General features: G+C 46.2%; 1 protein-coding gene across 1 annotated transcript in view; it reads left to right on the forward strand.

The window, feature by feature from the left end:
- The window catches only part of ANKH (ANKH inorganic pyrophosphate transport regulator), a 168,608-nt gene continuing 151,333 nt past the window's right edge, over positions 761 to 18,035 (forward strand). The window contains exon 1 of the mRNA XM_018065615.1: positions 761 to 1,221. Coding sequence (XP_017921104.1) covers positions 1,126 to 1,221 — 96 coding nt within the window. The 5' untranslated portion in view covers positions 761 to 1,125. The remainder of the gene's footprint in view (positions 1,222 to 18,035) is intronic.

Raw genomic sequence — 18,035 nt, forward strand, 5'->3', positions numbered from 1 at the left:
GCGGGTCCCCGTTGCCCCTGGACACTCTGAGAGAGAGATGCTCGTTTTCTGGGTGTCTCCAGCCCGCCCAGAGCGAAGCCTCCATCTCTCCCGGACCCCCAGCTGTCCTGGTGGGCCCCAAGCAGGTCCCCGCTCCACTCTAGGCGGCCACCCGGGGATGGGGCTGGCGGGGCGCCCGCTATGGGAGGTGGGGTCCTCCCAAACCGCTCCCTCCCGGCCCCTGCGCGCCCCATCCCTTCCCGAGCATCCGCGCTCCAGCCGCCCATTTCCCACACGTTCCGGCTCTTCCCGGGACAGCGCGGGGAGCCCAGGACCCCAGCCCCGCGAGGCTCGGGCGTCAGGGCCCGGCCAGGGAGCCGGGGCGGCCCCGGAGCCTCCCGATCGCTGGGTGCGCTCTCCTCCTCAGGCGTCCCCCGGACGGCGCCCTCGGGTGCAGGCCGCGCGCCCGCCCGACGCCCCCAGCCCGCTTCCCCCGCAGCCCCGCACAGCCGCCTCCTCGGCGCGTCCCGGGCACCGCGCGGCCCGGGCGGCGGAGGCGGCGGCCCCGCGGCCCGTGCGTGCGCAGCGCCCCCCGCGGCTGAGCGGAGCGCAGACGGCGGCGCCGGGAAGGAGGGCGCCGCCCGCCCGGCCCGGCCCGGCCCGGCCCCTTCCCCAGTTCGCCGCCCGCCCCCAGCCCCTGGGGCCGCGGGCCGAGTCCGCGCCTCCGCGCCCGCCCCTGATTTCCTCCGCGCGGCGGCGGCGGCGGCGGCGGCGGCGCCTCGTGCGCGCGGTTATTTATTTCCGGGCCCAAAGCGCTTATAATGGAGCCGCTGTCAGCAGAGCCTCCCGCCGCTGCCGCCGCCGCCGCCGCCGCCGCTGCTGTCCCTCCTCTTTTTTTTCCCGGCAGATCTTTGTTGTGTGGGAGGGCAGCAGGGATGGACTTGAGCTTGAGGATCTCCTGCTAGAGCAGCCGCGCTTGGAGAGAGGGCGCCGCAGCCGCGAGGAGGAGCCGCCGCCGCCGCCGCCGCCCCGAGGCCCCTCCGGACCCGGCCTCCGCGTCCTCCCGCGCCCCCGCCCGGCCCGCGCCTCCCGGCACAGTCCCCTCGCGGCGGCAGATGTGTGTGGGGTCAGCCCACGGCGGGGACTATGGTGAAATTCCCGGCGCTCACGCACTACTGGCCCCTGATCCGGTTCCTGGTGCCCCTGGGTATCACCAACATAGCCATCGACTTCGGGGAGCAGGTAAGCCCCGGCCACCACCACCCTCCCCCCACCGGACAGCGACGCCCCACACTGCGCCCCGCGCCCAGCTCCTTGCTCCCTCTCTGCCTTGGCCTCAGATGCCCGGGCATTTAGTGGATGGGGACAGAGGCGAGTCACCTGCTCCACGAGGCTCTTTTTAAAATCCTAGAACATTTGGTGGGGTTGACAGCTTGTCAAAGATGACTTTCTGGCATTCCATTCCTCCTCCTCCTCCCCCCCTCCCCAATTATTCAGCAGACTTTTCCAGCTCTCCCTGGAAAACGTGAAAAAGCCGGAGGGCTTGGAGCTTCACCTATAGAAAGGTTTTTCGTGCGAGGAAGGAGTATTATGTAATTTGTGATTATGTAAACCTCTGGTTTGTGAGTAAAATGTAGTTTCTAATAGCTTGAGTGCCGGCGGTTTTATTTATCCCGAGTTTGTGGTGATGGTGATGATGGGGGGAATTTTGCATTAGAATGTGTTCAAGTTGATTTCCCAGGTACTACTACTTTTTTTTTTTTTTTAAAGCTCATGTATGGATTAGAGGTGTCCCAGATGTGTTCTGATAAGCCAGCCACTGGCCATCTCTAGTTTGGGGTTTCTTTTTTTTCCCCCCTTCTTGGATCACCAAAGAAGGGGCGCACATTTTTGTTTGTTGCCTTCTCATCCTTGTTTCTTTTTCTTGTTTTCCCCCGTTTCTCTCCATGTGGCGTCATTGCAAATCAAGCGCTGCAGACTCCAGCAGCGGGGCTTTGGTGCTTGGCACTCCCCACTCCGCCGGTGGGGACCGTTTTCGCAGGCCTCCTGCGGGATGCGGTTGCATTTTTACGGCTGGGAAGAGTGTTGGGGGGAGGGGGCAGCACCTGTCACCTTGATGGGCAGGTGTCCGAATAGCCCCGGGAGTGACTGAGCAGCACCTGCCATTGTCCTATCATATTTCTTTTCCTTTAAGTCGAGAGACTTGAAAGGATGTTTGTATAGAAAAAGCATCACTTTAGATGCACCTTTAGTTAAAAAAAAATTAAAACAAATAGTTTTTCAAAAGGGGATACATTTGACTCCTTTTGGTGAGTATCTGCTTGCCTTTGTCTCTCTGCGCTCAGAACTTTTGACTGAATGCAACTGTTTAGCTACCGAATGCTTAGCCCACCTTAAAAGCTACTTTTTTACTTGAAATTTTATTGCGGACAAGTGTTCACAATGTAGCAAAGCCTCTGGAGACCTCTGTCTAGCTAGGAAGCCAGCCTAGTTCTTTTGATGAAATATTATGTCTTTTCTGCTGCCACTTTGCTCTGCCAGCACCTCGCTAGGGTCCCCAAGGGCTCCACCTTTCCCCCTCCCCTCCCCTTCTTGCATAATTAAGTGGTGACTTTGGGCATTTCCTCTAAAATCTGGAAAGGTTTTTAGGCCTGAACTTATTACATTGCACATTTTAGGTAAGTTAAGTTCAATGTGTTCACCTTAACCTTTTACTATTTTCTTATCTTCTCGGAGCTGCCCTAAAGGCTCTGAGGTTGCTCAACTGATCCCTTCTTCCTGCACTCTAGTGCCTGTGTGTGTGTGTGTGTGTGTGTGTGTGTGTGTGTGTGTGTGTTATAGGGATAACTGGGAGAAATGAGTATTCTTTGCCATAATTAAACCGCCTGAAACATACCACAGTGTTGCCTCATATTTGCCTTGATTTAATGCAAGGTGATATAACTAAGAATTTTATTTTAGTGTAAAGAAAAGATTCTCCCTGAAATCATAAAAGGGAGGCTAGACATAAAAGAAGCCATACAAGTGGTCTATCCTGGTGGGTCTAATTGAAACTCATCCTTGAGACGCTAAGCTCCTCCCTGTAGGTGACATAAGCAAAGTGCTGAGAGAGTCATCTTGTTTCACAGAAGCAAGTTTTATCAACAAGTGTTTTGTTTTTTTTTTTTTTTTGAGGCCCTTATCCCTTAAGTGCCAGTGTATTTATGAGGTTACAGGCTGCCTGGTGGTGGAGATAGTTTACAGAGTTGAGGGTAGAGAGATGGAGGGAAGAAATTGATATGTTTCCAAAACCTTGCTTTGCCTTCCAGCCTCAGATGATAATTTGACAAAACAGGGTAGGGTGCAAAGAACAAAACTGACTTTTTCTTACTGTAAAACTGAAGGGGAAGAATAACAGCGTGAGCTAAAGAGTGACCGTGTCTTAGGTGGGTTGTGAATAAAAGAACATTTTAGTCCAGCTGCTTTGAGGCACAATAAAGAAGAGGAAAAATGATCCTATTATATGCAAATATGGGTCTACTTTAGACTTCTGAAAGTATGCAGCTCTTGACACGGAGTCTTATCTAGTTCTCTAGACAGATGGAAATATGTAGGTTTCTACCTTCTTCCCAAGCAGGCAGGTGTGTTACACCTTGCTCTGGGCGAACAATGATTCACATTTCAGTAATTTACTAATCCTCAAGTAGGCAGGTGACATGGGTGTCCAAAGGTCAGAACAGCCCCTGGTTCCCAAGCTTTCGAGAGGATGAAGAAACCCAAAATTAAAAAATAAAGCATCTCACTCACTTTGAAGTCTCAAGAACGAAAGGATACTGAAATCATTTAAAATGTTTCTTAGGTGAAGGTTTTTCTGCTCGTAAACATCTTTGTTTGTGGTTTCTGTAGAAAATGTGGACAGAACTTTTAAAATGAAAATCCAGCTATATGCACAGTTCCACTGAAATTCGAATAAGCTGCCCATGTGACCATGTGAAGTTATCACAGTCATCTCAGAGCTGTTAGTGCTGGGGGGAGGGCGCTGCGAAAAAGCCTGTGACAGTCCATCCAGGGCCTCCTGATGGTTTTCCAGGAACATTATCTGTTTTGTATAGCTTTCCCTATAATGTTAAGGTCAGTCAAGGAAGAAACCCGAATATTATGGAATATTTATTCTAACAAGATCTTTCATCACACTTTTCCGTTTTGATGGTGGCAGTAATTTGGAGGTCGGGGCACGTGTTGAATTCTACACTGGGGGGGAAAAAAAAGCTATATGGAATAGAATGACCTGCTTTTTAATGTTAAGCATAGGCATCACAGAAAAAAATGGACTTCCCTGATGGTCCAGTGGTTAAGACTCTGAGATTACAATGCAGGGAGCAAGGGTTTGACCCCTAGTCAGGGAACTAAGATCCCACATGCCCTGCAGTGCACCAAAAGGAAGAAGAGGAAAGAAAAAAAAAAGAACACATCCCTTATTGCAGAAACTAGAATAATGTTTGGAGAACCCTTTAGGTGTGTCGAACGCTTTATGAAAATTGTACTGTATGTGAAATTATCATTTAATCTCTATTTTTACAGATTAAGAATCAAAAGGATTCATTGCTTCCATTCATCGAGCACTTCGTTTGTATTTGTAACGTCTCAGCACATGTTATATATGGGGAAAGAATAAGAGGCCTAGGCGTGTTAAGGCATAAGTTCACACAGACAGTACAGGGCAGAGTCAGGGTTCAAACCACATCTCCCTGGCCCTTAGCCATTCTGGTCTCTGATTATGCACTGAGAGCCACCCCAGGAGTTTTCTTAGAAATTTAGAAGCAACTTCTGACTTTTCTAAGTCCCAGCCTTGGTTTAGATGTAATCTTAGCTGTCATATTTTGAATTTTAAAAGACTCAACAGATGTAGGATGGTCATAACAAGGTCTTTCAGGAAAGGGAGATTGTGACCAAGAGGGTCACATAAGAAGGGCCCAATTATCTAGATCATTAATTAAATCAATGCTGTGTCTTACTTTGACAAGGTTGGCATAGCCTTTGGTTAAAAGTGAGGGGAAAAGGGAAGAAACAAGTGATATTGCTCCAAATTGTGTAGAAATCACTTAGTCTTTATCATCTGAGCAATACAGATTGCTAAGGAAAGATGGAAGATGCAGAGAGAAGTTTTGAATGATGTATTTCTTCAGAAGTATCTGCAAATGTCCATTTGATGTCACCGTATTCAGAGGGCTATAATTTCTGTTTAAAATCAAAGTTGATACAAAGTCCCTGAATTCCTTAAAAGCCCACTTCACCAAATTATGTAGACTAAATCAGTAATTCATTTTTTAGGGTATCTATTGACACTTAAAGGCGGCACTATTGGTAAAGAACCCTCCTGCTAATGCTAGAGACCTAAGAGACACGGGTTTGATTCCTGGGTGGGGAAGAGCCCCTGGAGGAGGGTACGCCACTCACTCCTGTATTCTTGCCTGGAAAATCCCATGGACAGAAGAGCCTGGAGGGCTACAGTCCATGACGTTGCAAAGACGTGACCGAAGTGACTTAGCACACGCACGTGCCAGGACACTTAAAATGTTAAGGACGGCTTTGCTGGGGAGATTTAAAAGAGAAAAAAGATGACGTTGTTCTCACTGAGGAAGAAACATGTTCTGCTCCGTGCCAGGCAGTTTGACACCCAAGTGATTACTTGTTATTGCAGGTTATTTCAGATAACCCTGAGTGAATCAGTCAATTTGGTTGGGTCCAGTATGGCACAGGAAAGACCCAAGTTATCTGTGAGCAAAGAGTTTTGCATATGAATTGTTAATTACTAGAGTAAGATGCGTGACAGGAAAGTTTCACGTTTCCCCAGCCCCCTTTCTTACTTGTGAAACCTTTAGTTAGGTTTCCATGTTTGTAAGCGGGTTTCAAATTACTAACATGACAAAATGGGGGGGGTGGGGGTGGAAAGAGAGAAGCCCCAGAAAAGTAGCTTAATAAATATTCCCCTTGTCTACTAGTAGAGAAATGAGCTCCAGCCCACCCCAGTTTTAAAAAGGTCTCCAGGAGGTATGGGAGTGTTTTTAAGTGAATGTTGTACATGGTACTGGCCACTTCATCCAAGGTCACTAAGTGATGGAAGAGCTCCCCAGGCAGAGCTTGCCCTCAGTAATAACAAAAGTGTCCATTGCTTGTTTCATTTTCCAAAGTACTGACAGAAAAGGAGATCCCAGAATGAGTTTCTAAGTAACTGTAGGTGAGAGACGTTTTTCCTCCTTCAGTCTATTCTGTACTCTTGGACTAACTCTCAAAACAGCATTTATGTTTTTGAATTAGTAAAGTAACATATGCCATTTAAAGTTTGGTTTGCTTGTGGGCTCAGCCAGGTTCCACTCTTTGCAAACCCATGGACTCTAGCCCACCAGGCTCCTCTGTCCATGGGATTTTCCAGGGAAGAATACTGGAATGGGTTGCCATTTTTTTCTCCAGATGATCTTCCTGACCCAAGGATTGAACCAATCTCTTGCATTTCCTGCATTGGTAGGTGGATTCTTTACCACTGTGCCACCTGGGAAGCCCCCAAAGTTTGGTTACGTATTTTAAAAAATGGGGGAAAATGTAAATTACCTCTAATGCTACTGTGAAGAAAAACCCCTATAATATTTTAGATATCTCCTGCCTTTTTTTATATATAATTAAGATATATATACATATATGTATGTATGTATGTTTCACAGAACTCACAGGTATTTTCCCCTTGTTACTTAAAGTATTTAACTGTGGTTTGAAATTGCAGCATAAATTTGTTATTGTGTGAATATGCATAATTTCCTTTGCTGTATATTCTCCTATTGTTTAAATGTTGAGGTTTTTTTTGTTTGCTTTTTCCAGTGTAAACTTAGTGGACATCTTTGTGTAATAGGTAGATAATGTGTTTTCTCTGATTGCCTTGGGCTTTATGCCTGGCATAAGTTGATGCCTATTTCAGTTTCTCATTCATACATAGAAAATGAGGTCACTGGCAGTCTGTATTTAGTCAAGGACACTGTGGCCCTCCTTAGTTCAATTGACAGTTACTTCTCCACTGTGTTTTCCCAGTTTCCTTTAGATATACTGATGTATTTGCATTTAAAGTACCTCGCTTTCATTGCACTTAGGTAAGTAGATTATTTCTAGAACCTCAAAGATATAATCTTGTGGTTCTTTTCTTTACTCATTTATTTATTGGGGTGGTTTGATGAGCAACCTAACTACTACTTTGTCAGAACACTTCTTCCTTCAGAAGGTAATCTAATACTTCATGCGTCAAGACAATATCTAAGTCTTTTTCTAGTAATACATCAAATTCTTTAAAAGCAGTTTTAAAAGTATACCAAATAATAATAGTAATAGATAATAAATAATAATAATAATATTTATGGTACCATTTCACTTTTTTGATGTGACAAGCCCAGTTTCATATTTGTGGCCAGTAACTGATTTCCATGTCTTTTTGCTCTCCCTTGTCTGATCTGGGGCAATGGGGTAGATTATGTTAGGATGAGAGGCAAGAGCTCATATGTGGAAAGTCATCCTTTAAGGTCCTGTGTAAGTCAGAATAAACTCGTTAAACTTATACCAGAGTGACTTGGGTCATGTCTGCATTTTAAAAAATCAATTCGGTAATTTTTTTTAGCACCTGTGACTTAATTAGTCGATGAGGGGATGCCACAATGCTGCATTTTCTGGATATGAGCTACCTCTCTGTGAGTGCATTTTCTTGATAATTGAAGCTTATCCCTTAAAATGCAGATCGCTGGTTTTCTTTTGGTAGTATGAGATTGTTATTGCTGGAAAGCTATATTGCACATTTTTCTACCATATTAAATACTGTATGCAAAGCACAAAGAACATCTTTCTGGTGGCTTGTGAATGTGGTGCAAGGCAATCAGCTGACAAGATATCCACTGACAGGTGATACTCAAAATACTTAACGAGTTTGGCACTGACTGATAAAATAAAAATAATAAGATAATAATGAATGAAAATAGCAAATGCATGTTGAATACTTGCTTTTTCATTTTCTGCTTTGGATCTACCCTGGACCCCAGAAACTAAAATCCATTAGAAGTCCATGAAAAAAAATGAAGACTATATAATTTTGGAGGCCTCCCTTGAGGGGGGGGGGGAAATATATATATATATATACACACACACACACACTTTGTAACACTAGCCCTCCTGCCCTGGCCTAATTTTGTTTCTCTTCTAGAGAGATTCTAGAGTCCCTGTCAGGTAGATGACATTTGAATAAGGGAAGCATTTGACACAGGCCCTGCTCTTAAATCAGGTCACATCAGTTGAGAAAACATACAGGAAACACTTTTGCAGTCAGAGCATCACAGAGCAAGTTGCCTCATTGTACACTGCAGCTTGTGATAACCTGAAGCGAGGTATTCAGCTCTCTAAGCAGCACACAGTGAGTGTGTGGTCTTGGCGATGAAATAGTAAGCCGTGAAGAGGTAGTTCTCACGGCTTGTCTCCCCTGCCTCCTTCTCTCTAAACTCTCCTGTCCCCAAAGTGGATACCACTTGTCTGTAGAGATGAGAATCCCATGGACAGAGGAGCCTGGCTGGCTACAAGAGTCGGACACGACTTAGTGAGTAAACCACCATAGAGATGAGAAAGTAGTCACAGGAAAGGGAATTAGTGGACTTCATATCAAGCCACATAAACCCCAGGTTTTGTTCCTGTGTTTTGTTTTGTTTTGTTTTTTTAATACATGTTTTTGGTCATGTCTTGTGGCATATGGATCTTAGTTTCCTGCGTGTATGTGTCCATGATTTGTGTCCAACTCTTTGCAACCCCATGTAGCCTGCCAGACTCCTCTGTCCATGGAATTTTCTGGGCAAGAATAGTGGAGTAGGTTGCATGCTCCAAGAGATCCTCCTGACCTGGGGATCAAACCCACATCTCACGTGTCTTCTGCTTTGGTGGGTGGGTTCTTTACCACTTGCACCACCTGGAAAACCCCTTAGTTCCCTAACCAGGGATCAGACCTATGCCCCTTTCACTGGAAGATCGGAGTTTAACCACTGGACCATCAAGCGAGTCCCTCTGTTTTATTTTTGCTGTTTCCATGGTTTGGGGGTCATTCAGCTGCAATGCCAACAACCAAGTACCATTCACAATGCTGAGAACAAATGAGCTTATAATGACCAAGACTGCAATTATCTCAAGTCAGCTGACAATTTCTGCATCACAACTTTCTGGTTCTATATAGTTGCTTCTCCATGCCAAAAATGTTTTCCAAGTCCATCTTGGGAAGGGAAATAACTTACTTATTTGTCAGGGAAAAGGTGGTGTTTATTCCACTAGATAATGAGCGTGTACATTTGGTCCAGGAAATGCCGCATGGTCCCAAGGGCAGATGGACCAGCTTCATTTCTACTGGTCTGAGTTACAGCTCACAGGGTCTAGCCAGCTTTTACATTTTCCATGCGGTTTTGACGTCACAAGATTGGCGAGACTTTCCGTGAGACTGACGCCTGGTGCTGTTGCAAGGTTGTTTTCCTGTAGATGAGTTTGTCAGTATGAACGGACAGTCCTCTTACCAAAATGAGTCCACGTCTCTGTCCCCAACCTTGGGGTGGGTGAGGGGCTGGGTGGATGGCTCCTTCTTCTCCAGTATAAGGAGGTGAGAGGCACCTCCTTGCCTACATTCTCAGCACATGTCCTGAGCCTCCTCTGTCTGGCTACAGTGCACCCGTTTTCATCCCGCCTGGATGGGGACTGCGGCTGGCCCTGGGGGACCTATGACTCCAGGCTGGGAGGAAGTGAACAGCAAAAGTAGGATTCTGGCTGAGAACTTTCAAGGATGACTGGAAATGTGAGGCTGAGACTCCTCAGGGCATGCAACTGGAACTAAATGGTTGGAACACAGAATGTTTACCAGCAGATTAAAGGAGCAAACTAAGCCAGAATGAGAGGGACAGGAGCTGGCTCTGTGGCCGTGATCTTCCCAGGATATCAGAAGTAAAGGTGACTTACCTTGTGAGGCGCACAGGAAGGGTTGGTTTGGGTGGGAGAACTTTCAGGATTGTGGTCCAGCATAAGTATTTACATGGTGAGAGCCGGTCACTCCTGATTTTCTTAACTAAAGAGTAATGCATGTTTGCTAAGTCAATTCAGGCATGCCCAACTCTTTGCAACCCTGTGGACTGTAACCCACCAGGCTCCTCTGTCCACGGGATTCCCCAGGCAAGAATACTGAAGTGGGTAGCCATTTCCACCTCCAGGGGATCTTCCTGACCCAGGGATTGAACTCACACCTCTTGCAGCTTCTGTATTACAGGTAGATTCTTTACCACTGAGCTGCCCAGTTCAGTTCAGTCACTCAGTCGTGTCCGACTCTCTGTGACCCCATGAATCGCAGCACGCCAGGCTTCCCTGTCCATCACCAACTCCAGGAGTTCACTCAGACCCACGTCCATCGAGTCAGTGATGCCATCCAACCATCTCATCCTCCGTCATCCCCTTCTCCTCCTGCCCCCGATCCCTCCCAGCATCAGAGTCTTTTCCAATGAGTCAACTCTTCACATGAAGTGGCCAAAGTACTGGAGTTTCAGCTTTAGCATCATTCCTTCCAAAGAAATCCCAGGGTTGATCTCCTTCAGGATGGATTGGTTGGATCTCCTTGCAGTCCAAGGGACTCTCAAGAGTTTTCTCCAACACCACAGTTCAAAAGCATCATTTCTTCGGCACTCAGCCTTCTTCACAGTCCAACTCTCATATCCATACGTGACCACAGGTAAAACCATAGCCTTGACTAGACAGACCTTAGTCGGCAAAGTAATGTCTCTGCTTTTGAATATGCTATCTAGGTTGGTCATAACTTTTCTTCCAAGGAGCTGCCCAGGGGAAGCCAAATAATAATGAGGCCACATCAATAAGCTTGTCAGCATCCCTGCTCAGTTTTTTGTCTTTTTTTTTTTTTTTTTAAGAAATATACCATTAAGTCTAGGGAAGTTTCTGAGTCTCAGACTATCATTTTTTTCATTTGCCAATTGGCATAGGTGTGGCTGTTTAGTGTTTTCAGAGGTGTCTTTAGGATACTAAGAAGTATGTATACTATTGACTGCGGCTTCATAAACAACCCCAAGATCTGTTGGCCACTGGGTCATGCATTTTAACACAGGGCAATGGTGATGTGGAGAATCTAAAATAGCAGATTACAAAAAAAGAGAAAAAAAGTCATCTGACTCCTTTAAATGGCTTGGCAGGAAATTCACCGTGGCTGGGACACAGCTGCCTCCCACAATGTGTGGCCTAAACTTGACATTTCATAACGACAGACAGCGCAGAGGAGAGTAACAAATAATGATGCTTCATCAGAGAGTGGTAGCTGTTACCTCTTCAGGATCCTAGCCAAATCCAATGCAGAAGCAACTGAAAAGACCCCTTGCTACCCGCTTGATCCAAAACGGGGAGTCAGAGGTCTCTGCTCTGCTTTAGACTCACATTCAGTTCTGTTTCCCTGGAGCTCTCCCGGGGAGCTTGTTTTTTCTTGGGACGGTTATGGTTCCACCCCCTCCCATTTCCTTTGTAGCGTTGCATCACCTGGAGTCCCACGTGAGGTCAGGGTGGACCTCCCGGCCTCCCACACTGAGCCTCACATCTTTCCGTGTCAACACCACCTGCATCTCACACCTCTTGGGCTGCTTACCAAACCCAGTGAGGCTCCCTGGTGCCATTGGCAGTTTAGTCCAAGTGTTTACCAGGCTTCCCTGGAAGAGCCACTGTTTTAGGAGCCTGGACTTAGTTCCAAAGATCCACTGTAGGGCCCTGAGCAACTGGTGGCTGAGATGCAGAACCACTTTTGTTTTCCTAAAATTCATGATTCATTGCTTTTAGGCTGCATATGTCCTCTTTCAGGGGAGGAGGCTGTTTTTCTTTCCTTTTTCCATTTATATGCAGTGAAGTGTACAGATCTTACGTGAACAGGTCCATGAGTTTTGACCGATGACAAATGTATACCCATATGTAATCCACACCCTGATGGCTCAGTGGGTATAGAGTCTACCTGCAATGCAGGAGACCCAGGAGATGTGAGTTCGGCCCCTGGATCAGGAAGATCCCCCAGAAGAGAATATGGCAACCTGCTCCAGTATTCTTGCCTGAAAAATCCCATGGACAGAGGAACCTGTTGGGCTTCAGTCCAAAGGGTCGCAAAGAGTTGTGCACAACTGAGCAACTAAACACACACACACCAGTCAAGAGAGGGATTGTTTCCATCAGCCCAGAAGGTTTCTGGTACCCCCTCTCCCAGGGGCCAGCTGCTGTTCCAAGTGCTGTGGAAGCCTTTTTGATTGCTCGGACAAAGCGACACGGATGCCTTCAGTCCCAGATAACTGAGTTTGAGGCCACTCGTTGTTATTACAGTCCATAGCCCTGTGACTCTTTCCTGCGGCAAAAAAAAAAAAAAAAAAAAAAAAAAGGCTCATTCTTGTGGATTTTAGTGGGTTTAAGGCAGGTGGACAATTTGACTCCCTGTGTAAAGTGACTTTTCTCCTTATTTTGTACTATTTGGTGTTTTTAATTCTTCAATGAATGTACATCTGTCAGTTATATGATCATTTTGATTTTCAGATATGCTTAAAAATTAAAGTCTGGTTAGAAAGCTGGCATCATAAAATGAAATGTGGTACGTACATGCAATGGATGCTTTCCAGCCCTATAATAGAAGTGAAATCACGATGTATGCGACAGCATGGATGAACTTTACTGTTGCTGCTGCTACGTCGCTTCAGTCGTGTCCAACTCTGTGCGATCCCATAGACGGCAGGCAGCCCACCAGGCGCCCCCATCCCTGGGATTCTCCAGGCAAGAATACTGGAGTGGGTTGCCATTTCCTTCTCCAATGCGTGAAAGTGAAAAGTGAAAGTGAAGTCGCTCAGTCGTGTCCGACTCTTAGCAACCCCACGGACTGTAGCCCACCAGGCTCCACCATCCTTGGGATTTTCCAGGCAAGAGTACTGGATTGGGGTGCCATTGCCTTCTCCAATGTTATGCTCTATGAAATAAGCCAGACACAAAAGGACATGTTTTGTGTGTGTAGATGCCTCCACCTATATGCAGTACCTCAAATAGTCACGTCGTAGAGGCAGAGGGTGGACTAGCAGTTACTAGGGTTTCAGGGAGGGAGGAATTTCAGCTATTGTTTCTGGGTGCAGAGTTTCAGGTTGGGATAACAAAGTTCTGAAGATGGATGGTGGTGATGGTTAGACAATACTGTGAATGTAGTTAATTCCACTGAACTGCACACTTTAAATCAGGGATCCTCAGCCTCCGAGATCACAATGCCTGATGATCTGAGGTGGAGCTGATGTAAGAATAATAGAAGTAAAGTGACAATAAATATAATGCACTTGAGTCATTCCCCAACCATCTTCCCCCACCGCACCCCATCTGTGGAAAAAATTGTCTTCCACAAAACCAGTCCCTGGTGCCAGAGAAGTTGGGGACTGCTGCTTTAAATGGTGAACATGATAAATTTTATGTTATGTATATTTTTTCAAAATTTTAAAATTTTCATGAACTGCCTAAGCTGCTCAGAAAGCCAATGGGTTTTGAAGAGGGCCTCTCTTTTTTTAAAAAAAAGTTTATTAATTTTATTCTAGTTATGCTGCTGCTGCTGCTGCTAAGTCATTTCAGTTGTGTCTGACTCTGTGCAACCCCATAGACGGCAGCCCACCAGGCTCCCCCGTCCCTGGGGTTCTCCAGGCAAGAACACTGGAGTGGGTTGCCATTTCCTTCTCCAATGCACGAAAGTGAAAAGGGAAAGGGAAGTCGCTCAGTCGTGTCCGACTCTTAGTGACCCCATGGACTGCAGCCAACCAGGCTCCTCCATGGATTTTCCACGCAAGAGTACTGGAGTGGATTGCCATGGCCTTCTCCATATTCTAATTATAGTCATTGTATAAAGAAGGAAAATAAAAGTATAGAAAAGAAAGGGCTTCCCTGATAGCTCAGATGGTAAAGAATCTGCCTATAATGCAGGAGACCTGGGTTCAATCCTTGGGTGGGGAAGATCCCCTGGAGGAGGAAACGGCAACCCACTCCAGGAGTCTTGCCTGGAAAATCCCATAGACGTAGGAGCCCTGGGGGGCTACAGTCCATGGGGTCGCAAAGAGTTAGACATGACTGAGCAACTAACACTTTCACTTTTCTTCATAGAGAAGAAAATAAAAATATATAATGTAATCTCTAGACACCCCCCCACCAGAACTAATGCTGTTTATTATTTTAGTGCTTGTCCTCCTCATCTCTTTTCTATCTATATATATATATCTATATATATCTATCTATATATTCTAAAACAAAATTGTAACCTCTTTCCATTTCATCTCAGAGGCAAGTTTCCCTTGATTTTTCAGTACTCATCTCAGATGGCATTCTTTCACAAGGGTACACCTTTCCCAGATTAACTGATCCTCTGTGGCTAGATTTCTGTTTCATTCTATTATGAACAGTGCTCTGAAGCGTGTTTGTTCAGGAATCTGTGTTTCTGATTATCTCTTTGGATTAACACTAGAAATGCTTGCAGGCTTGTGCCGCTTTTCAAAGGCTTCCCCGGCGTGTGACACCACACGGCTGTCCCAGTTGTCCCAGTTTCCCCTGCAGGCGCCCACTGGATGTGGCCCCATCCCAAGCAGGCCTTCCCACCCTCATTGCTAGATCTGGCATTCTAGTTCTTTCAAAGCTATGTGACTTCTTATATTAAAAGCATGTTTTAAATGCCAAGAGATCAATTCAGTGTTTCATCATATAATACTTTGAAACTCTTTCAGGCCATACATTCTTTCCAGGAAGCACGTGTCAATATGTTCACTGCCCAGAGTGAAAGAGTTAGTCGCTTAGTCGTGCCCAGCTCTTTGCCACGCCAGGGACTGTAGCCCGCCAGGCTCCTCTATCCATGGAATTCTCCAGGCAGGAGTACTGGAGAGGGTTGCCATTTCCTTCTCTACAGAATCTTCCTGACCTAGAGATTGAACCTGGGTCTCCCACATTTCAGGCAGATTCTTTACTGTCTGAGCCACCAGGGAAGTTCAACCATGCCCCCGCTTGGGGCTGGACATGAGCTCAGGAAGGAAGAGGAGTGAGTCAGTTTTACTCTCGTACGTCTGGGAAGATACCTGTCCCTGTAGGTTTCAAGGCAGAGAAAAGTGCCTTTTTTAATTTTTGATGAATTCAGTGATGCTCAAGAAGTGTCCTTCCCAAACTTCGTGTGTGAGTTCGTGGGAGGGGGAAGAAAGATTAACCCATCTTCCAAGGTGTCAGGTCCTACCTGAAGCACCTGGTGTGCCCACCCCCACTTTAAAGATGGACAGGTTGAATAGCTGTGCCAGTCATTCAGCCTCTGCAGAGCCGCCAGGCTCCTCTGACCGGTGGCTCATGCCTAGAGTCTCAGAGGAGAATGTTTGGAGTTGCCTGTGTTCTAAGGAAGGGCAAAGCTAGTAATATTTAGGAGAAAGGGAAAATAAAAGGTCCTCCTCTCTTTTCTGCTCTCCTTGACTGTGACTTCTTCCTTTAACCCAATCACCTTGCTATTTAGAGTACACTTTGGAGAAAAGGGGCAGCGTGGACCGAGGCAGATGGTTCAGGCTGATTGAGAGATACGCTGGATTCCTGCGGCTTCTCCTCTCTAGTTTCTAGCAGTGCTGCAAGGTGACCTCAGCGTGGCTGAGAGAAAGAACTTCCACTTCTGCCAGGCCCCCTGAACATGACCTCCTTTGTCTGTGCACTGCGCCCCCAGCTCTGTGACCTTGAGCAAAGGCCTTGACTTCTGAGGCCTTCAGTTTTCCCAGCTGTTAAATGGGTGTAAAGGGTTTCCATCCCTTCTTTTGAAAGTAAAGACCACACAGACACTGGACACAAAAGAGCTTTGAAAGATATGAAGAGCTTTTAAAAATATGTAAAGCAATATGCTAGGGCTTTACTCCAGGCAGGCTGCTGCCACGCCTGTTTATTTTCACCCATCCTTGACTAGAGCTGACCTTTCTTCCCTTGTATTGAATTTGTGCCTCGCATTACTGGGACTTGTTAAACTAGGGCCAGTTAGGGGCAAGCAGAAGTATGCTAGAGGACAGATGCTGGAAATACTTGGCTTTTACAACATGTGTATCAGCAATACTTCTGCTGGGTTCCGCCACTTTGGGGGAAAGACGTTTACAACTGGATCTACTCAGTAGTACTTTTTTTTTTTTTTTGGTTTTAGTTGAGTTACTAAGGCTTAGGTAGCGTACTTTTTGAAATGACAGGTTAAATTTCCATTTGCTCTTAATCATAGGTGGCTGTTTGGCACAGATTTGGGGGAGGGTGGCTACAGGGACTACTGACTGCTTCTCTAATCTACATACAAACAGGACCAAGCCTTTTTCAAAAGGCTTCCCTGGTAGCTCAGATGGAAAAGAATCCACCTGCAATGCAGGAGACCCTGGTTTGATTCCTGGGTCAGGAAGCTCCCCTGGAGAAGGAAACGGCTACCCACTCCAATATTCCAGCCTGGAGACTCCCAAAGGCTATATATAGTCCATGGGGTCACAAAGAGTCAAACACCACTGAGCAAATTTCACTTTCTGGCAGTAACACATCAAGATTGAAACTAAGTAGGGGGGCTGCTTAATGAGCACCGCTTTCTTAGGTGCTTAGTATATAATTTTGGAGTGTTTTCACTATTAAATGGAGAATCGTTTCACTATTAATAGATACTATGGAACACAGTGGGCAAGGGGGTCTTCATGAATATGTTCCTTCAACAGGCGTTTCTTGAACACCTGCGATGTGGCAGGTCTGGTGCTAGTCACTGAAGATGAAATAGGAAAAAGGACTGACTCAGCCCTTGCTGGTGCAGTAATTAATCCAGAAAGGCAAGCAGACAGGCAGACAGCTATCAGAGAATGTGATCAAGTCTGAGACAGAAGAATAGGGTGTTTACCCCAGGACCCTAAGTGTCAGGTCAAGCTGAGACCAGAGATCTAGAGAGAGTGACATATCCTGTCTTCTGGAAAGCAAGAGAATTCCAGGTGCAAAATGGTAGATGCTTGTTATGACTGGGACACGGCACAAGCCAGGAGCAGGCAGGAGGGCAGGTGGCAAGGTGAACAGAACCCAGACCAGGGAGGACCCACTCAGTCAGGGTAAGAAGTTCTGTCTTGATCATTAGGGCAGTGGGGAATTTTGAAGAGTTCTCAGTGGAGGTGTGGTTTGCTTGGATTTGCCTATTTGAAAAGGTGACTTTGGTTCCAGTGTGGCTAATGAATGAGACAGAGGTGAGAACAGAGGTGGGGAAACCGATCGAGATGCTCTTGTGGCCACCACTAGAGAGACAGAGGCGGATGACCTGGAGAAGGGCTGGGGCAGGGAGGGAGGGCTACGAGAGACATGATGTCTGGATTCAAACGGCCTTGGCCGCCAGTCGGGTGGGCTGGGAGAAGATGAAGCCGGTGGTGATGAAACCCAACTTTAAAAGAGCTGGTGGTGAGTTCCATCTCAATTGTGTTAAAAGAGCTGGTGGTGAGTTCCATCTCAGTCGTGTTAAAAGAGCTGGTGGTGAGTTCCATCTCAGTCGTGTTAAAAGAGCTGGTGGTGAGTTCCATCTCAGTCGTGTTAAAAGAGCTGGTGGTGAGTTCCATCTCAGTCGTGTTAAAAGAGCTGGTGGTGAGTTCCATCTCAGTCGTGTTAATTCACTGACAACTGGATTTAGTGACATGTTTCAAACTGCTTGCCTGAGAGAGAAGACAAGTTATGCACAACGGCGGGAACAGCGATTAAATAGTATCCGGATCACGTTGCTGCTGTTTGTTGCTCTCTCTCCTGCCTATCCTTTCGACGGGGCAACTCCGTTACATTATCTGTAAATGAGAGCTTTTTGCCTAAATGCAAATATTATGAATTTTCATTTTTTTCCTTCACAATGTAAAAATGCTTTATTGTAATACAGTCATTTCTCAGCCATTTGCCTTAAGGAAACAGTGATTGGAAAATTCAAAAACACTTCTGAATATTTGGCTTTGGAATACATCTAGGACTTTGGGGGAAGCATGTTTATCTGCTTC

Source organism: Capra hircus, chromosome 20 (genome assembly GCF_001704415.2).
Source record: "Capra hircus breed San Clemente chromosome 20, ASM170441v1, whole genome shotgun sequence".
Lineage (NCBI taxonomy): Eukaryota > Metazoa > Chordata > Mammalia > Artiodactyla > Bovidae > Capra > Capra hircus.